Genomic DNA, 22,582 nt, shown 5'->3' on the forward strand with positions numbered 1-22,582 from the left:
TTGGCAGGCATCTTGTCTAGGTGATGCTAGGTGTCCCTGTAAAAAACAAATGTTTTTCCTAGCAGTAAAAGCTTCTGGAAACACAGTGATAACTTGCTAAAAACAACCAATTTTACTGGTTTCAAACAGCGGCCTGCAGTGGTTTGTAGCTTGGCAGGCATTTTGCCTAAGTGTCACAGCTATATCTTGGTAAAAAACCAACCTCTTTTACTGACTCTATCCCTAATGGAAACATAACTATGATTTACTACAATTGGTGTCTGAAAGCCTGCTAGAAACACAGGGATGACTTGCTAAAAAAACAAAACACTGTTTTGTTGATCTCAAATAGTAGTCTGTAGTTTGTCAGGCGTCTAAACAACTGATTTTGTTGTCAGCTTGGCAGGTGTCTCACCTATGTGGTGCAGTTATGTCTCTGTAAAAGCAACGGTTTTTCCTGGCACTATCCCTGGTGAAAACACAGCTACATGTCTAAAAACCTGCTTGAAACATAGTGACAACTTGCAAACAAAAAAAGCAAAAGGTTTTGTTCATCTCAAACTGTGGTCTGCAGCTTGGCGGGTGTCTCGCCTAGGTGTCACACCATCCACCATCCCCTCCACCCCTCAATGATAAAGTCAGCTTATATACTACATCACGTTGGAAATGTTGGCAAGGTGGACATTACATGCACCTGTATAAGAATTTGCTTTAAATGCCATTATTTTGGTCATATAACCACATCAACTTTTGAGTGTCAGGTTTGAGTTGGCAACTAACAGACCAGCTGTATCTTTAAATATTTTTCAGAATCAGTTCAGGGTTGCCAACACTAATGCTTTTGGCGTTGGACACCTCCTTTGAGGTACTGTCTCAAAGTGCTGACCAAACAAATAAAAGGCCACATAAGAGGGAGTAACAAAGCCATTCCCTGATGAAAAATACACCTACAGGACATAAGTTATATGAGCTACTGCTGTACACAGGACAACTCATCAACGTCAGGTTTTTCATTACATTTCAGCATCGAAATTGTTCCTTGAACATTACAGAGACAGTTTTCATGGCTTCATGGATGTTGGAATTTCTCTTTACTTCAGTTTTTTTTTTTTCTACAATCCAATTTGAGATGCCCATTAAAATTTAGGTTTTAATGAGGAAAAGCCAAAGCCTGTAAAAAAGTAGTTTAATGTCTGATGAGACTTGGCTGTTCAACAAAATTACTTCATGGAGTACATGACATTACTTTAACATGACTTGTGGTGAACTTCATGAGCATCCAAAGGTTCATTTTACAATTCATTGTGAAGTTAGATTGACAGCTAAGACATGCTTTAGTAATGGCTTAAATGCAAAATGTAGTGTGTCTGGCCAATAACGTATTAAATTTAGATGTGTATTGACCCTTCGTCTTGGCCACATCTGAAACGTAGATCCATAATTGGTCTTGACGAGAGTGCTGGTAGAATTTCAGCCAAAACTTTTTTAAACTGCTCAAAGCCTAATGAAATGACCCTTCTGTCTCTTGCAAAGAGTCATAATCATTATGCAGAAGGCAGGAGAGAAGTTTCAAGTTGCTTTGTTTCTAAAGGTCTCTTTGGATTGTCAGGGTTCTCAGCATGATTCCTCTCCTCCGACAAACTCGCGCTCTCTGTATTCAGGGGACCAGTCTGATATCACAGACAGAATTGGTAATTAACACAAATCTTGGACAAACTGTATGAACACTGCTGACATGTCTATTTCCATCTTCATGGAAGTTGTCATGGAAAGTGTAGGAATTCCCACACCAGGTCATTAAGGATGTTGCGAGCCAGCAGAGCAGGAAATGCTGTCCTTCATCTTTAACCTTTTCTGTAAAGGTCAAACTTGCAGACTCTGCTAACAGAGGGATGCTGTCTTTGTAGGAGAACTGTATGAGCCCAGCTGCTTCTGCTGAAAAGAACCATGGTACATGCTGACATTTTTCCCTAGAGTCTGATTAAGCAAGGTTCCATTGTTTATTTACTGGTGACTTAGTTTTCTTTGCTTTTTTCTTTTTTCCCTAGCTTTTAATAAACATAATTTTCTAAATCTACTAATTCCTTGCAATTTCTAGAACATTTCTTACCAAGTTTTTCCTTTTGATTACTTTTTTCCAACAAATTTTTGAAAGAAATTGCACTTTTGCAAAGAAATGTGCTCAGGGTTCAAAGGTTTAAATACTTGTGAAAAGGCGTCTAAAAGCAGCAAGAAAAGTTGTCGCACTAGGTTTCAAAAGGTTAAAGGTTGTTTCAAAAATTGAATTTGTGGGTGCCCAGTGGCTCAGTGCATAGAGTGGGCACTCCATGTATGAAGGCCATGTCCTTGCCAAAATCAGCCACGGATTCAATTCCAACCCGCGGCCCTTTGCTGCATGTCATCCCCTCTCCCTCCTTCTTTCACACTATCGCTCTGTCCTGACAAAAAATATAATTAAAAAATCTTAAAAAATCTTTAAAAACACTACAAAAAAACTGAATTTGTGCTCACTGAAAGGTAGTCTAAGAGTGGGCTGAATTAGTTTAAAACAGTTCTTTTTTGTTGATTTTTTAAAATTAGGATTTCTTTTTTTCCCTGGTACTAAAGGGGGGGCAAATGACAAAAGCAAACTAAATAACCACAAAGCATCCATATGGGTATCCACTATCATCCAAATCGTTAATTTAAACATCGTTATCGGCAGAGAATTTCACAATCAGTGCATCCCTAGCTGCTATCTCGTATTTCAGATATTCCTGTATATATTTTTTAAAGGAGGGATGTTTGACCTGCAGTCTGCTCCTCCTCTCCTCCGCCAAACATTTAATCTGTGATTTCTGATTCAACAAGCTCTTTCCTCTTATTAAACACTCACAAAATAGTTATTAAATCATTATCAGGTTAGGGAATAGACTTTATTGTGATCAGTTTGTTACTGTGGATGGTAAAATGTTTCACCAGGCAAGATGGATTTTTGCAGCAGTGAAAAAAAAAATGTGAATAACACAAAGTTGCTTGCAGCAATGTGCCAAATGCTGCCTTTGACTCACTGATGCAGCATTCCCAGTTATCCGCGAGGCTACATTAGTAGTGTAAGATAATTATCTCACGCCTAAAGCTTGAATATTAAGTACAGTTGTTACATTCGTCTCCGGCAAAGTCACAAACAAAAGTTTTGTGAGCGAGCCTTGCATTTAAAGTTTGGGGTATTTTGATTTGAACTGTAGTCTTTGTGAGGGAGGCGATGTGGAGCTGGCTGTGACCACCTGCTGTGCAGCTAAGCTACACGTTGTTTGTGTTTGTGACTAAAAGATTATTTCAATGAAGGCTAGGAGTTTTTAGACAATTTAAGGTTTTGTTGGTGAGATGATAATTTGTGCAAATGATATTGTGCAAAAATATTGAATTGATGGAACACTCTTCCTGTGCCAAATTGTAATACTGTCATTGTTCCTCATAAGTCCCTTTTCTTTAAAGACCATGAGCTGCTCAGTGATGTTAGTCATGAGCCTAACCTCTCAGATCAGATGTGACTACCTCAACAAGAGATCATGGCCTTTACACTAAATGGGAGCAAAGAGGCCAAAATCCATTAGGCTCTTCACTCTGCTACAGCTGCAGAGATTACTCGAGAAAAAAAAAAAAGAAACGGGTCATTTGATCGTCCCCATCAGAGATCAGTGATGGAGGGTTTTGAGATCGGAGACATAACAGTTGCCAGCTAACACACAGGTCATTATGTATGAATTATTGAAATGGAAAATTTGTTTTTCACTGCGAGTTATGCTTGTTAGATTCCTTTTTCTTTGTGGCAGCACACCTGTTCCTGATCAGGTTGACTGACTGCCAGTGAGATTAAAGCCAGGCATCCTGTCCTGCACTGCATTACATGACACACACAAGATAAAAAAGAGAGAGAGAGGGAACAACTCTCTCTCTCTATTCTAGTTGTTTCTTTTTATTTCACTGAGGAAATGTGTACAAAAAATAGAGGCAAGTGAGCACCAACATAAGGCTCACAGCCCCTTTTGTGTTGAGGCTGCTCCAGAATGCTGCCAAGTTTTTATATGACTTGGTGAGGTGCACACTCCATTTACGCCAGCCACCATTACTGTGTTAAGTTTCCCAAATACATAGGTTAGTCCTAATCCTAAAAGCCCTTTTTCTTGTGACATTGAAAACAAAAGTTTGCTAATCAGTCAAACAAGAGTTCCTATTTCATACAGGTGTGTTCTGACAGAAAGCAAAAGCAAATATTTGCGTCATTGTGCATATTTGACCGCTGGGCTGTTATTAGCCTCAAACAGCCAACGGAGCAAATGTTAACATTAGCCGTAAGCTAACTAGCAAGGGTGCAGAGACCATGTGGGCATATTGAAGGCTACAGCTAATGTCTGCACACAGTCAATACAGTGGCTGTTTGGGCTGAATAAACACGACTGTGCAAACCACATAGACTTTGGATGTGGCTAAAGCTAGCAAAAAAAAGTGGGGTGAGTCTTTAGTAGTGTCAGTGCAATGCAGCTATGTTTATAGAGCAGATTCATAGTGCACATTTTAGATCTCTCTTAAAGGTGTTAAAATAAGTCTGCTGAAAACATTAAAAAATCACCCAGAGATAGTTATTTTCAAATCGACTCATTTATTTATCTCGAGGGAAACTGTGCAGCAGCTGCAATACAAAGTCAGAAGAGTGCAAATATAAATGATATATATGACTATGCTGATCAAATCTGCTAGTCACAGTTGTTATTTCAGCCGACAAAATCAGTAACTGGAAAAGACAAGCCTCCTTAACTCTACCTTTGTCTGAAAACAAGGCTCCAGATGAGTTCTGACAATGTCTCACTTTATTTGTGTGATAAGATCGTGTTTTGGTTGTTTGGGTGGACTATTTTCAATAGAAACATTGTCCCCCCGTGTCTTTGTGCCAAAAGCTGGCGTTAAGAGTCTGGTGACTCTGTGACAGGGCCGTCTGTCACGATGTTATTGGCATTCAGCAGCAGAGCAGCACTCGAGAGACCTGGGACTGCAGGGTTTTTAAACAGCGACAGGTGCCTCTTTGCTCAGAAAAACTTCCAGAGAGGGCTGCAGCAAAAGATAAAGGCAAATATATAATAAAGTCACATTTATTTGCGCCTTTGAAGTTGTGCATTTGATTATGTTGTTGTGTGAACTCGTATAACAAAGTCACATTTATTTACACTTTTTGAAGTGTATGAAAATGTATTTGTTTTTGGTTTTCGGGAGATTTACAACAGACACAATGTACAGCACAAGCTTCGCTGGGTTCTTGATATGAGGTGCACATTTCCTGCTTGCACTAAGCTCTAATTTAAAATGAAAAGGTCTTTAGCACACCTCACCATGCAGAGCGACTGGTTTGAGAGGTTTGCTACTTTCCCACAACTTCACTCCTGCTTCCCTCCTTTCTGCATGCTGACACCAAAGTGAACAGCAGTGCATCTAGTTAGAGCCCAGCAGCCACGACACAGAGCAGCAGCGACCAAAGAGGGCAGGGGAGGGGGAGGCGACATAAAAAAGAAAGACAGGTGTACATGAGCAAGACATTTTAAGGAGGTGGATGTGGTGGTAGTCCGTGCATGTGACACTGAATGAGGTGAAAGCAGTGATGATGGGAACAGTTTCAAAGACTAGAGTGGAGAAGACTGTGGTCTGAAGAGCAGAGTGTAACCTTGCTTTGGGCGGTTCGGGGAACGCATGGACGAATTCTGATGAGATTGTGAAATTTAAAGTGAACTCTGTGGAAGCCAAAGTGCATTGTCCTTGTGTCTGAATGGTCTGTTGATCAGCAGCCCGGTTCATGGCAGGGAATCTGAAAATGGCTTAATAGCGAATTATCGCTTCATTCTCATGGAAAACCCACACTTTTTATCCTCGGGTTTTAAGTGAATACTGTAAGCTCAGTTCAATATGAATGTTTCTCAAAAGCACTACAATTGACATTTCTGTGAACAATAGAAGTTAAGCAATAAGGTTGGCAATATTCTGTTTTATTATTGTCACCAAAGCCCATCAAGAGCCCCAAACCAACAATGAACTCATCCTACAAAAACTAAGTTGTTATCACTAGTGCATCATATGTGGATTAATCCACAGCTGAAAACACTCCCCCATGTATACCAAATACTACAGTGCCCAACATTAACAAGACATTGCTGACTTTCCAAGGTGGCAGTTCACCCTTCGGTTAAAAACACAGTTTTCTTCTCACCCGTAGTGCTATTTATCAACATAGGTTATTCCGGTGTGAGATGCCAAATGTTTAAGATATCAGCTGTAGAGATGTTTGTCTTCTCTCCAATATAAAAGAACTCGGTATCACTCAGCTTGTAGTGCTCAAAGCGCCAAAAAAACCATTTGAAAAACTCAACAGTGACGTCTCTTTCCAGAAATCATGACCTGGTTACTCAAGATAATCCACAGACCATGTTGTCAGCAGGAACTATTTTGTTTTTGGCCAAACTACACCTGCCAACTGTATCTTCGCGCAGAAGGAAGTGTGCATCTGCGCATGGATGAGAGGCCCATGCTTGTTGCAGGGCAAGATGTAAGCATTAGTGGCGTCCCTTCTTAGTTGAGTTATAATACATATGTAGATGCACACTAGGCTTTAGATGTGTAACGATCAATCATTTTGCATTGATATATTGATTAAATGAGCAACGATCACGTATCGTCACTCCATATCGTCCTCTTTCAGATGCGCCTTCACTCTGAAATTCTCTGTCACCATAAAAAGCAGCAGGCAGATAATGACAAGAAGCCAAGATAAAGATGATGAGGGAACGCTTTTTACTCAAGAATAAACCATCAGTTTGTTTTCAGAGTAACTCTGGGTTTACAGACAGAGCACATGTCATATGTAAACAAAAGTCATTCTCCGGAAACACAATGTTCATCTCTGTTTCAACAATGTTCGACTGAAAAGACATGCATGCAGACCGAAATTCATCCGGGCTGTTCCGTCAGGATATTCAGTGGCTTAAACCAGCGGTGAGTAAGAGAAAGCATAAATAAATGACCACTAGTTGCTAATTTATGCAATGTAAAATGCTATTGACTTAGGCTAATAAAATGAGCAGGAAACGTGACTTACAAAAGACAGCTGTTTTGTCTATGATCCTCGCCATTGTATTTCCCTTATTAAACACAAAAAGACAACTTCTGATAACCTTCTGAATTCATGTTTCCCTATTTCCCAATTTAAGCTTGACTAAGCTTAACTAACTATGCTTAATTTCCTCTTTCACTTAACACAAAACACTGCATTCAAACTCAACAGAAACAAAAAAAAAAAAAAAAACTAACAAAAACCATCTTGGTCAGACTTGTTGGTTGTTTGGTTAGTTATTCTACTGTTCCAACAATCACCAGCTCTGCTTTGGTCAAACTAATTCCTTAATTCACTGAGTTATATGTCAAATAAGCTGCTCTCCCATACGGTCTCTCTGTTCTCTCTCTGCTGTTGCGAGCATGACAAGAGCCGCTGTGTCCGTTTACAGTCTTGTAATGTTCACTTGCAGTCATTCAAGCTGCCTCTTGCACCACAATGACCTCCGGTGGCATGTGACGTGCACTACATGCAAAACATCCTCATTACAACCTCTCCACTATGAAGTTAATACAAAGACGATGGTCTATATTTTTGATAGTATTAAAAGTCATATCATCAGGATTTCCCTGGTATACCTTAATATCCTGATACTGCCTGGGCCTAATGAATGCTTCATTCTGGGCGGTAATATGGTTTGCGAGAAAGAAAATAGTTCACAAATGAACTGGTGTAGTGGAGTATTTTCAGAGTGTGTTATTAGTACTTTTACTTAGGTATCTAAATACTTCTTCTCCACTGGTACAGATTGTTCTTTAATTATTGCCTGGTTCCAGACCTTTAAATCCTTTAACTCCATTAAGTTGGTGGATTTCTCTGGCATCGTGACATTTAACATTGGTTTCTTGGTTAAAACAGAAAGAGCCAATGAGCCATTGTTGAGTGTTTTCAAGGAGTGCACCGGAACAAATGAGTATTGATAACATCAACAGTGGCTGGTACAGACAAGATAGACTTACTTGACTCCACTCTTAAAACCCCAATAAAACAAGTATTTTGTCATGGCTTCGCATCAGTGTGGACTTACAATGGCAATAGATTCAAGCTGACATGTTGGTTTCTAGTGATTTGTTGGGGAAAATCAAATCCCCTTCCCTCAGAGATTGGTTGGAGTAGATGCTCTGGTACTCCTAAATGTTTCCTTGCAAAACAAACAATGCAAGTGCAGACCCTCCTATCAGTACTGTCCAGATGCAGGTCTGTGCGTACTGTGATGATGCCAGTATGGTTCAGTTACTGGAGAAATCTTCAGAACTGCCAGGGTTCCCATCACGAAATCCAACATTAAAATGTATGAATTCATGGTGCTGTGAGGTGCCTGGGATAAAAGCATCGTCTTAATAGTGTATTCTCTGTGGAGACGCCTTCATGAGCTGCACACCCACCAGCTGACATGGTACTGTATTATTCTGACTGAGAAGGCTGGATGGATGCAGGGATGGTATGATTTATTTACACAAGTCACACCAGGGTGTGTCTGAGGCCTTGATGATTAGTATATACAGTCCCTCCCATGAAGCTATGTTTTGAACCTTGAAGGAGTAATTCTGCAATTTATTATTGCACCATATATTTGTGAAAACCTGTCTAATGATAATAAACGCCCACATCTTTACACCCCCAGTTTGCAATACAGGCTTTCTGTAAAAAAAAATTTAGTCCAATTTAAAAGCCTGGTTACAATACTGCTACGTAGAAATCATAACAGTGATAGAAATAGGAAGAAAAAGAGGAAAAAAGTCAAAGTACAACATATAATTGGATGCAGTATAACCTGCTCCACTCCTGTCTCCGATCTTCCACAGCCAGACAGAGAGCAGTTACACAAAACAAAGTCATCTTAGCACTTACATTTATAGATGTGTCATGCACTTATTTATTCACTTACTTTTCTGTGTAGTCACGACATAGATGTGCTTTTAAAAAGAAAAAGCCTGCACTGAGCTTTTAAATCTTTTGTGCGTAGTGGTCTTGTGATCGCTCTATTTACAGAACCCTCTGAGCGTCTGCATGACTAAGTGGTAATAGCAGAAAAACTGCAAAGACATGTCAGTTGATATTGTCTTTAAAAATAGAGTACTACTACAAGTTTGATACTTGATTTGATGCTCAATACATCCAGTGTGTCTCATTACTTTCCATGATGAAAGGAACTAACAGTATGCAAATGTAGGTTTAGGAAGATAAATTCAGAGAAGTGATTATTTCCACCAGCTCAGTGTGTATTCTGTATTTAAACTATTTTGCCTTCAGCAATAATTTTACAATATAAGTATTTCAATGTGGCTTTGGTGTGATTGCAATCAAAGCCACATAATCTTCTTACACTACATAAAACTGTCATGTCTGAATTTTATGGAACAGAAAGGAAATATAAAGAAATATCGTGTTTATGAAGTGGAAAAACATTAAAATATATGAAGGGGAAAAAAACTCAAATTTGCCCTTGACTTTAAGCACAGCGCCACTCTGATTGGGGGTTTTGTTGAACTGGATCACTTGTGTCAAATCTCTGATACCCCTCGACATGCTGACTGTAATTAGTTCCAAGATTAATCCGCACAAGCATGGTCAAATGTGGTCTCCTCCCACAGTGCTCGTGAAATAAAGGCAAGCACGGATAATCAAATAATAGGTGAATATCAATGAATAGACCAAATCACTTCAGTCCCCGGCTCCCTTATGCAATTATTTCCTATTCACATTAATTATTGCTAACAGATGACACTAATGACTTTGAGAGGAAGCTGGCCGTGGCAGCCTTGCAAACGATCAATGCTATTTTAAATGGGGTCACAACACTTTTGACACCTTTGGGTCCCTCTGATTGGAAATGGCACCGATGCAAACAGAGTCAGCTGCACGCCACTGAATAATGCCAGGAGTTTCAAGTTACATACTGGGCTTACTACACGGGACCTAAATCCTTCACAGATACGTGGAACATAAGCCATGAAGCAAAGATGTTAAACACTGGTCTTTTCTTATCAAGACTTCCACCTTCTGCCTTTTCAGTAATATCAACTTGACATTAAAAAAATCGTAGTTAATTGCAACCCAGTTGTTTGAGTCCATATTTCATTCCATATAAATAGGCCATATAAATATAAAGATAAATGGTGTATATAACAAGTAGGACTGGGCGATAAAAAAATTTTTTTAAAAAAACTGAAAATCTGAAAAACAAACTACAGATGCCAAGGAAATTACTCAAAACAAGTTTTGCTTTGATTTTAGCAATAAGATTAACAAAGGCAAACTGAAAAATGTAGAGGGGTTCAAGTCAGTATTGCACAGTTCTGAATATTATACAGTTTTGTAGTTGAAATAGTAGAGTATTAGAAATGTCCAATTCTGAAATCAAACACATGGCCTGTCATATATTTGCAAAATCTTGATACTGACTATTGGGATAATGACATGACTGGATAACTAGCTCATCTTATTGTTAAAAGTGCCGTCAAATTAGATTTACAGTGCGTCAACAATACGCTTTTGACTCTTGCTAACATAGCATTAGCAGAGCCAAAAGCTTCCATGAGCTCTGGTTGGGGAACCAGAACCGTTCTGACCTCCCTTGTCGTCCATTAACTCCTAATAATGGACACCTAACTGGACGTTAACCACTACATAAACCAATCAATCTATACACCTTAAAGAGACAAATAACACTAGATGATCACTACAGGGCTGTTTCAGATTTACAGCAAGGGAGTCTACTTCAAAATAAAATGTAAGTGATAAAATATGCAGTCTTTTCAAAGCCTTAACACTTCTTTTAAAGCTACAGCTGTCATCACATCTCTTTAAAACAAGTATTTTGCATCAGCTGAAGACATCTTTTGAGACATTCTGTGATATCTAGTTTCTACAAGGTTCTATGAGTTATACTCTTGCCTGCTATTACACTGTTCTATTTAATCAAGAGGCTTACAATGTACTTTTCTTTCCTCTGTCACTTGAGATGAACAGGCATAGTGTGGGAAAATGGTTGCCACTGAAAGATATAATTAAGCATTATCTGAGTCAGAGGAACAATATGTGAATGTTGATTTTGGCTCATTTTGTAGACTCTGGCCAACACAAAAGCATCATCATCTAATAGTTGCCAGTCACTGTGCAGTTACGTTTGAAATATGAATGAACTGCAGACACACCGAGAGGCTCCGTGCTCAGTGAAACGTGTCAGAACAGAGGCATCATTTGAACGTGTTTCATTAAGCAGCTCCCAAAAAGTTATCATGATACACCTGCAATACCAGACAACATAAAACATGTATTTTACAGGGGAATAACTAAGAAGTGGAGTGGAAAATGTCATTCCATTCCTCACTTAGCCATTGGTTGGAAAGAGACAGCTATGTATCCAGCATATTGATTCTTTGAGATCTGTGACAGAGACAAATGGAGAGCCATGGGGCATTCTCATAGGCTGTTCAGACTGCAAAGACAATCTATTGAATATAATGTCAGGGATAAGGGGGATGAACAAACATGGAGATCACGGGGACAAATGTAAGCCATAATAACAGCATTTGTTAGTACTGATAAATTAAACTGCATATCTTTTAAATATGTCTCTCAATGTCAATGCTGTTTTAATGTAACCCTGGAATGATGCCATACTGCATGTTTTCCAAATGTATTTTGTAACCTGAAGTCAGTTTCTTTATATCATTTGCTTAATTTATGTTAATTGATTACATAATTAATTATTTTCCAGGAGATCCAAAGGAACGGAAAAGCCAGCATTCCTGCAGGAAGATGGCCCAGCCTGCTTAGTCTAACGTGCCCACGCAGTAGTGGCAGCGGCAGCAGCAGTGAACTGTCACTATCCAGTGCTTGTAGTGAGTACTCCAGTGGCTCCCACACTTGGGCAGAGGGTCGTGGATTCTCCAAGCAGGTGGGTTTCATTCATCTTCCTTATATTTTAGGTGTAAGGAAGTTTCAAAGTAAAATACTTATTCACCTTCTTCCTGAGAGGGCTACTTTAATTTATTTATTTATTTTTGGTTCAATGCCAGAAGTTGCATCCAAAATTCATGCACCTTAGCACCATGTTTCATGGGGGCTAAGAATAAGGTGGATAGCCTTTATGGCATTTTGTTAAAAGACAATTGATCCATCCGTAAATGCAATTAAAATAACTATTAATATGTCTTGTATTGCACAGTGTGCTGCAAGCCGGGACAAAAGGATGAGCACAGGTTCAGTATCAAGTAATCACTCCGCACAGATCGAGCCGACAGAACTGGGATGGAAGGAAGGCCACATTCTGAAAGGTCTGAAGCGCCTCCAAATGTGCAGCTCCAAGGAGGCATCCTCACTTGCATCTGTGCCACACTGCAAAGATTGTATGACCTCCAACGAGGGCATATACTCACTTGGTGTCAAGGGTATCCAACAAGGGAGTACAGCCAAGCAAGTAGCTCCTACAAGTAAACCTTTTAAGGCTGGAGCAGGGATTGCTGCCCCAGACTCTGATGATGCAGATGACGAGTCAACTAAACTGCAAAATAGGAAATCCAGTGACCAACCAACAAAAGAGCTTGTTTGCTTGGAAAAACTGGATGTTACAAGAGATGATGACAACAATTTTAAAGAAGACCCTGTCAAAATTGCAGGGGATTCTGGTCTTTTTCCCTCACCTGTTACAGACAACTTCTTATTTTTAGAGGGCCCAACCGTGAAACCTGGGGTAAGCCCAACAGATAGCCTTACACAACTGGACGAACAAAACAAAGATTCTTTAGAAAAAAGAAAGCCTTCAGGCTTAAAGTTAAGTGACAGAAACAATAACCAGGAAAGGTCTACTGACCGTAAATCCAGACTTGATCATGTCAAAAGACAACAGAGCAGACTTAAGCAAGTCGAAGCAGGGACAAGTGATGTGAGCTCCTCTACTCAGCATTCTACAAGAGTTCTGAGCTGTGTGAGTGTAGCCAGACAGCGCAGCTCCTCAATGGAGGTTCCCCACTGCAGAGACCAAGCGAGTCAAGCTAGCAGTGAAAGCCACGACTACAGCATCTCAGAATCTCCACAGAGAAAACCCAAACCTCAGCTTTGCGACTCAGCAAGAAAGGCTTTCATTCTGCGGAGCAAGAGTGCAGATGGAGGGAAGGAACAAGCGAAGCATACACACTCTCCTCTCCACCAAAAGCTCATTAAGGGTCACAGGTCCAAAGGACAATCAAACCCTCCAGGACATAGTGTTACCAACAAAAGGCCAAATCTCAGTAAAACACAATGTTCAAACAAGGGATCATTATCTAATGTTGAGAAAGATGAGGACATTGTGGTATCGACAAGTTCCAAGTCTCTCAAGAGTGTGCGCTCTCCCCTTGCTTCCCCTGTAAAACATTCAAAGACATTTAAGCCTCCAGGGATCAATGAATGCTCTAAGAGCCCAACAAAATCACCATTGCAGATCCCTCGACTTCAATCAAGCAATGAGTCTTTGGAAGAGAGCATCTATGACAACTTACCCTGCTCTCCGCGAAAACAACGACGCCAAGACCAGCACTGTGATGGTTCCCATTCAGAACATAGATCTCCGTCCCCACCACCACCACCAGGTCGAACTACTTCTCTTGTCCTTAGGCCCAGTTGTGACAGCTTACCCAAAGCACACAAATCTGCAGGTCTGGCTCAAAGCTCTACTACTGGGAAGACAACATCGACCCCCACCAAGCCACAATCAAATCTTTCCTCTTTTTTACAGTCTCAACAATCCAACCCAACAAAGGACAATTCTAATACAGCCTCTCAAGTGGATGCTGATGGTAAGCCACTGAAAGATATCCCTGCCAAGCTCTACAATACCCACTCATCCAAGATGCCACCTGTCCCACGTCAAGAGTCAAAGCCTTCAGACTCAGTCCAGCTATCTATGGACAGGACTGCCATATGTCATGATGAAAATGGCATTCCCTCTATTTTCCCATGTCAGAGCATCTTACAAAGATCCCAGCAGAGCATTAGTGAGCCAAAACTTTCAGAAGTCTTGCCTCAGGCATATTCTAATGTTTACTACCATGGGATTGCCAATAATCCCCAGAGTTCCACCTCAAGAGCTGTAAAAATGGCTCTTCCCATGAATGCTAAGTCTCATGAGGCAATTGCTGGACAGGAAACCAGTACCTTCCTAGTTTTCGGAAGAAATAAAGAAGATGATCCAAACTCTACTGCAAAAAGTATCCAGACCTTCCAGACTTTTACATGCGACCCCCAGATGGTACATGAATGTGGAGCTCAAGACAGAGCCCGCAAAAAGATTGAGACCCGCTGCAACTCACTGGATTCTGAGCCCTCAGTACAACCTGTAGCATCAGACAGCGGTGTGATGTTAGACTGGGGATTTGATGAGGAAGGTTGGTTGTTTAAACGGTCTGTGTCTGTGTCAACCAGACCTCCCATTAAACCAGTGATGGGCATGAACGGGGCAAAGGCTCGTAGCCAGAGCTTTGGTGCACGCTATATGGACAGGCCAAGCTTCAACAGATCTGGAAAGGTCCGTACCCAGATCAAAACACACTCAGGGAGCTCCTTGAACTCTCTCAGTGATGTCCTTCCAGGAAGTATGAGTTGCTCCAGTAGCTACCATTGTCCAATGAATCGATCTCTTTTAAACAACTTCTTGATTGAAGAGGGCCTGACAGTTCCTGCACATCTGGGGTCCTCCAGTGAAAGACTTCAAAGTCTTAAACACCAACGAGAACAGGCGAGGCGCCTTCAGATTGAGCAACAGTTTTCAAGCGCCTTTGGTGAACCAGTTTCTGAAGAACCAGAAAGACAAAGTACTATAACCACAATCGAAGAGAAAGTGATGCTTGGCATAGAGGAAAACTTGCACAAGTCTCAGGAACAGGAGAGAACTAGTGAAGTGAAGCAAAAATCTGGCTCAACCTTGGCAAATTGGTTCGGTTTTCGTAAAAGCAAGCTTCCAGCTCCAAGCACTAAAAAGACTGATCCAGCAAAAATAAAAGAGGAGAAAAGAGAGCAAAAGATTACATCACTTCTGGGAGGAAAGCAGACAAAGTCTGACAAAAAGAGAGACAGAAGAAAAAGTGATGGGAAAGACTGGTAAGAAATTTAGAATTAATAATATTTTTTGCTTACTTTTAAGATCTTCACTATGATTGAAATTTCATCTAAACACTAAACCTCTAAAGCTTGACAATACAGCATATTTCTTCATAACTTATTGCCAGTCAAGAAGTTTATTGTCTCAGATGTCATAAGTCATTTTTATCAAGTGTTCCAAAACACATCTGTCAGTCTCTTTAGCTCTGAAACCATCTGAGACACATTTCATCCAGAGGTTTTCAATCGGTATGGGATAATTTGTCAGTGAAATCACCCTAGGTGTGTTGAGTCAATATCAGAGGATCTCAGTACGAAGTGATCTGTTGACAAACTGTTTTCTTTCAGCTCTGTTGGGAGAAGGGAGTCTCACGATGCAGTGCGCGCATGCATCTCAATGCCCTGCCCAGGAATGTCCCTGAATGAGATACAAGGACATACTGACATCATCGGGGACCCAAAGGTAAATTAAATCATTACCTAATACAAACAGGTTAAAGTTATCATATTGGTAGGCAGCCAGTTTTAGTTCTAATCACAAAAATGTCTTTTCTACATAGGTGTGTATCCAAACCCTGTTTTTTATGTTAAGTATGTTTGTTTCAGTAATATTACTGTAAATGCACTAAAAAGACTCAGATAAAAAAAACAGAAACAACAAAAGACTGAAGAAAAAGTAAAGATTCATAGTTCTTAGCAGGTGCACAGGTTTGATTCCAACCCAAAGCAATTTGCTGCATGCCATCCCTTTTCTCTCTCTTCTTTTGCGTCTATCTTCAGCTAAAGGAGAAAAACACATTTTTAGAAAGAAAGAAAGAAAGAAAATGCACTTAAAATAATTGTTGAAAAAATATGCAGTGGAAGCAAATGAAAACATAATAATCATTACATGACTGTTTTAACAAGTGAGAAGTACTTCAGGCTGATTCCACTAACTGTCCCTCAAAGTCTCTTACACACAGTTTCATCATTTTGGCCTTTATTACCAAACCTCACTTTAAGACCTTTAAATTTATCACAGTGTCCATAATTTTACCATTGGAGCCCTTTAATTCATCCAAAGAATGTATCAATAATTCAACAAGTGAAAACATTAAGTTTTCAGAAATCAGACACACTATGTCATAGTTTGAATATTTGATTATTATTTAGAGTACAAAACTTGTGAAACTATGAACAGAAACGTCTCCACTGAGAACTGCTTGTGGAAGACAATGTTAAGCAAATGCAGTGCCTAGAATCAATCAAAAGAGAGTATCAGTGGGGTGCCTGGTGGCTCAACGGATGGAGCGGCGCCCCATGTGCAGAGGCTGTGTCCTCGCTGTGTTAGCCGCAGGTTCGAGTCCAGCCTTGGCTCTTTGCTGCATGTCTCCCCCTCTCTCTCCCCCTTTCACACTCACACTGTCCTGTCAATAAAAGGCAATAAAAGTCCCAAAAAAACATAGTGTGTCTTCATTGGAGAGATTCATTAATGCATTAATTAGTCACATTATGGCTATGAAATTGTCAAGGTTAAGTGTTCATTGCCAGATAGAGCAACACAGGGATTACTACTGACAATGTGCATGTAGAAGTATAGAAGAACATGTAGGTAAAGTCTTTTTTTGTCCTTCAACAAAAACACAAAGATGCAGATGATGAACCTGAGAGCCGATGGTGAAAATGGATCTACAGTGAAGAACGCCAACCAGGAGGCTGTAATAGGTCAGATTTTTCTGTTCTCTTTTGCATAGAATTGTCCATAATTCCTTTCAGTCACTGCAATTCTTAATAAACCCTCTTGAACATCTTAGTCCCTGAAAAGCAAAACTTGGCTAACTAACTAAGTCTACTTGCAAACTAGCAATGTTAGCTGTGTCAATTTTAGCATGCTAGCGTTAAGGTTCTATCTGTGCTTACCATTTTACAGTTTGCAGACAGAAGTGAAGACCAAATATGACACATATGTGTAAGTCATAAACATGATGAATATGCTAACAAGTCAAACAAACATGCAAAACGCTGAATTTTGTCAGTGTGTCCTTTTTCCGCCATATTTATGTTCATTTTATTTGTTCTAACTCTGCATTTGTTTATGGCTTTGGGTGGAAGTTTGAATTGGGGCTGATGGAAACCATTTCACCATGGTTGTATTTCATGCAGAGTTTGCCCTTTAATGGGGATAATATATATAGCCTTGACTGCTCATTTTCACATATCCATGCACTGAAAATTTGCATGCGCAGGCTCATCCAAGCAGGATGAACCTCTTCATCCATATGGAGGCCCAAGTGTCCTCCTGATCTTGCCTACATGAATAAGTTGGTGTGAGGAAAATCAACTGGATGTTTTAAGCCCTGACTTTCTATAAAGCTGGTGATATTGAGGTGGATTGAGGATTGGATTATGTTTTGTTTCTGTTTTTGCTGCACTTTGAAATTTCAGTCCTAGATTCCATATTTGAGATCAGTTAATTAAGTTGAGATAAGTGGCAGAAGTGGACCAACAGTCCTGTTGTTTGAAAGATAAGCTTTAAAAGCAGTTTTTAGAATCAGCAGGATGGGAAAGGGTTTATTTTAGTAAGTCTCACTAGAGCAACACTGGTTAATTACACTCACTTTTTGAACAGTATGTTTCATAGAGTACAAAATTACAGCAGGCTTTGGTAATGCACGACACACTCCTCAGGCCATCAAATCCCAACCGACTCTGGGCTGTGCATGTAGCACACATGCCAGTTTGTTTAGCTCTTAGGGTCTGGCTCTCCTGAGCTTTTTCAACTTTTTACTTGCCTCATATATGATTCTTAATTAGGAACATGCTTTGGGGTAAATTTGCCCAAAAAAAATATTTTTTAGGTGAACAGAGAGGCCAAGTGCTTTGTTACATGTAGGAAGGGAAAATTAAGGTGCAGGGCTCCACAGTGCTACCAATTCACTCACAGTTGCACCTAAACATTGATATGTGCAAACTTTAAAGATAAAGTAGGAGCACAGTGTGCGATTAAAGAAATGCCATAACAGAAACACTTTTTTAAAACTAGAGGGCATTTAATTTGAAATGACAAATACATTAAGTGGTGACAGTAACTTAATCACATAGTCACATTTTCATACATCCATGACTCTCACAGACACACAACTTTCTCTTGTAAAAACTTTCGGTCGGCGAGTAAATCTCGGACGACCATTTGCCACATTGGGGGGCAAATGCTTGTACCAAAATCATGTAACTAAACTTTGCTGAGAGTCTCTGCTTCGTTTTGGTGTCATTTAGGAGCACACAGCCCAGCTGCTTCTCTGTTCTTGCTGTCCGCCACACTCTCACACACCTGCACCAGTGCAGCAAAACCTGACCATCTCGGGCGCTACTATTTCTGCGACACTGTGTACTGTACAGGACATCAGCTGATCCACTAATCTCTCATTTCCCGCCAGTCACATCTAGCTAGCACTGTGCGCACAGGCTATGAAATAATCACACGTAGGACCCTGTAGTTTGAACCAAGACAGCAAACTCTTCACTCTGTCCCACAATCAGCAGCAGAACATTAGCGCCAATACCTACATTATTACCTTTCACAATAAGAGCCCTAAACATAAAGAATGCATCACTGCTTACCAGATTTAACTTATTTACATGGTAAATGTGGTGATGAGTTTTTCAATATATTGAAATAATTTTGTTTTAGATTTTCCTCTGGTGTCTTGTTTAAGTTGGCCTTCAACATAATACACTATTATCTAAGTGAAATGTACTGAAACAAACATTTTGACCAATAAAAAAATATGCTTGGCCCATGTATTTTTTCATCTAACAGCCACCACACTCAATAGTGAAACATAATTTGGATCTGTGCTTATTTTTTGTGTGCTCCTGAATTTTTCCATATAGGAGCATGTTTACACCTAGGGAAAAAAGTTAGCAGAGTCCTGATGTGCTCTTGAAAATGAAAAAAAAAATTGGAATACTGGCTAAGTGTCAGCTGGTTTCAACCTCACAAGATCCTTATCCACATGGAAAGAGTAAAAGCAGATCATTTACACCTGAGATACTATATAGACAATACACTGGAAATAAACATTACTGTCTCACATTATAAAAGGGGGAGACTTATAAAAGGGGGACTTGAAGAGCGCAGACCTCTGCCAAGGTCAAATACCCTATTGAGCAATGTTATCAAAAGTGAAAAATAATCTATGTATCTGCCCCGTGATTCCGCTCCAAATTTAATGGGTTTTGTCTTGGCCCATGCTACATTCTTCCACCAAGTTTTATGGGAATGGGCGAGTTAATTTTTCTGTAATCCTGCCGACAAACATACAGAACTAAAAACTCTAAGTGAGAAACAGCTTGAACACTTTTAGGTTTTTCTCTATACTCAAAAGAGTGCACAAGGTTGATGAAATTTGAGTAACGGTATTCCAAAAAAAAAATACACAGAGATCACCTTAAACATTTTGGAAGGGATCCTGTATCATATTGGCGTTTTCTCCCCGTATAGGCCTGCTTGGTTTTAAAGCATTTTAGATCTAGTTATCAGGTTTATCAAGACTGACTGTCCTTAGGTCCCTTTCGCATCACTTCTGATTAACCTTGTGTGTATTTGAATTGTGTACGTTGTTTTTAAAATGAATTTATTCACATCATGCTCGAGTAGGTTTTCCGCCTGTCTGTTTTAAATTGTGCCCAAAACTTTGGACCAGAAAGTATGCTGAATAAGTCAAAACCCTCGAGGTACATTTGGCTTTGGTCGAGTTGCCATTCAATGACAATCTGCAGCAGATGTGATCTCTCTAGCTCACTCCTACCCACACTCATAAGCTTTTTTTCCATAACCAGTTGAAACTACAGGTGGCAACTTGGTCAAAAAGAGAGAGTGAAACTGAAATAAAACAGGAAGTGAAACTTCTTTTGGTCCTTATTTAATTTTGATAACTTACTAAATTAAAAAATAGCAGCAGATAAAGCTCTGCACATCACTCAGGTAGAGGACTGGTGACAGACCCTGCTGAAATTTCATTGGCCAGAGTGACACCATCGGCAAGGCACTGCAAATATCAAGTATGTTTGATACGGGCGGACGCCTGCCCTTAGGGGTTAATCACCTCATTAAAATTTCAGCATTGCACCAGCTAAGCATGCTCATCCAAGCCACTGCTGAGTGGCTTAACTTTGCCTTCAGCTGTGAGCTGAATTATACCATCTAGAGTTGGCATAAACTTGTTGGGCCTCACGTAGAGCCGACGGAGTAGTTTTCAACTCGATCCTATAAAGTAAGGCGAGACAAACAAAAACAGGTGCAGTCCAACCAATATTAAAATTCTGTCTGTACTTTTACTCTATACAGAGAAACTACATATGGACATCTTTTTGGATGTGGCTGTTGGCTACATCTCATCAAATTAGTCTTCTCTCTTATTTTTAAGGTTAAAATACAATTATAAGGAAGTTAAATAAAGTACTTTTCCAGTTATATTTTTAAAAAAAGTGTTGTTATTATTCACTGTGAGCAGGCAACAAACTAACAGCTCCCCTGTTCAAATATTACTAATATTTGCAAATCATAGTGGCGCTCCATCATTCCAAAATGTGACTAAATAATCGCAATCTGGAGCTCTGCAAAAGCCCCGCTTTGTGTGTGTGTGTGTGTGTGTGTGTGTGTGTGTGTGTGTGTGCGCGTGTGAGGCAGAGAGCCACAGGGGAGAGCGTGGGAACCAAAAAGCCAATGGCTTATAAAAATGCTGTGACAATTTTCACTCGATTTTCACGATAATCATTTTATATATTGCAAGTAAAACAAGCCATAGTTATTTCAATACATTGCCCATCCCTAGTGGGCATTATGCTTCTGCAATGATGCTGTCTCAATATCTGCAGCTGTATAAGTGCTGTATGAGCATCAGCTTTTAGCCGAGTCAGTGGGATACACTCACAGGGACTCACATGCACTACCACGCTGTTCATAACCTCACCTTCTAACACAACAGAGAAGTTTGGATTACAACTCGCACAGAGGGAGAGTGGCTTCATTCTCTACTCAGGATGCCATCTTTACATAGCAAATAGTTTTTTGTGGATATATTAATGTTCTGAATGTTGCATACAGCTCCTTTTCTAAGCAGTTAAGTAAAATTAAATTTGCTTCTATCTGATATATCTCTTGTAGTTCGTTCATTCTTCTTCTCGTTCATTTTTTTTTAAATAGGCCTTTGACAAAAAGGCATGACATTAACAGTTTCAGATGGACTTCGAAGAAGGATATGTTTTCTCACCACAGAACTGAAAGCTTAAGCTAGAACATATTCTCCCCCTTTTCACCTTCTTGTTTTGCTTTCCTCCTGCATTTGTACTTAAAAAATAAATACATACAATGGGTTTCTGTCTAGCTTAAGAGGTAGAAAAAAATCTGACTGATCTCTGACTGAAGACTCATTGACTGACATTTAAAGTTTTTGCTTTTTTTATAATTTGTAAACTGATATTCACTAGAAAGATGCCCTTTGAGTAAAGATGTGACCATAGATTCCTTCAATTTATGCGCGCACATGACTTCTCTTAACTACACTCTGTTCAGTTGAAAAACAGCATAATCCTACGTATCCTAAGTAGCCTTGACATAATTCCTAATGTTTTAAAATCAAATTAGAAGGTCATTACTGCAGTGTTTTCTTGTGACATTGACCAGTTATTGATTGAGCTTGGTACACCAGCACAACCTCAGCATCCATGTTAAAGGCTTTTTGAAGCTAATCAATTCTCAGCCTCTGTGATTCTGTCTTCTCTGGGAAGACTGTGTCACAGCGGTTCTTGTTATCTTCCAACTAAAGACCAAAATAATCAATAATGTCTCTGTTCTAAGTCTCAATGTTTTTGTTCTTGTTTAAAGCAAGGTAAAAATAACTATTTTCATCCCAAGCAGTGCTTTAATTTTTATTTCATGGAAGCAACTCATACTTTAAAGCTACTTTGCGCAAGTGAGGTGTTTTCAATTTTGCATATACTGACATTTGGAACTTATACATAATATGATGTGAGTAGATATTTCAATTCAAAAGTAGTATGTGTAAAACTGGTCCTATAGTACTGCATGTTTCTGTGTTATGTAGCCTAATAATTTTACATGCATGTCACATTTTCTTAAAATGTGACATGCACATTTTGTGTCACAAATGTGTCACATTTTCTTAAAATGTGTCACATTTTCTTAAAATGTGACACATTTGGAGAAAACTCAAGTGAATAATAAGAAAAAAGTGAAGAAAAATGAGCTTGTAAAAACCGAAGAAGAGGGGTGTAAAGTCTCATGTGTGCGTGCCTTAATTAATAAAAGGGGAGCAGCTGTTGCCTTTGCTCCAGCATCAGATTGCCTGCAGGTTCCTGCCACAGGGTACATATTAAAACATG

General features: G+C 39.6%; 1 protein-coding gene across 3 annotated transcripts in view; it reads left to right on the top strand.

Annotated features, from left to right (window-relative positions):
- Positions 1-22,582, top strand: part of LOC121949025 (nck-associated protein 5-like) — an 88,375-nt gene that overhangs the window by 50,913 nt on the left and 14,880 nt on the right. For all 3 annotated transcript variants that reach the window (XM_042494610.1, XM_042494611.1, XM_042494612.1), the window contains exons 8-11: positions 11,838-12,017; positions 12,288-15,196; positions 15,545-15,659; positions 16,825-16,900. In XM_042494610.1, coding sequence (XP_042350544.1) covers positions 11,838-12,017; positions 12,288-15,196; positions 15,545-15,659; positions 16,825-16,900 — 3,280 coding nt within the window. The remainder of the gene's footprint in view (positions 1-11,837; positions 12,018-12,287; positions 15,197-15,544; positions 15,660-16,824; positions 16,901-22,582) is intronic.

This window comes from Plectropomus leopardus, chromosome 10 (genome assembly GCF_008729295.1).
Source record: "Plectropomus leopardus isolate mb chromosome 10, YSFRI_Pleo_2.0, whole genome shotgun sequence".
NCBI lineage: Eukaryota > Metazoa > Chordata > Actinopteri > Perciformes > Serranidae > Plectropomus > Plectropomus leopardus.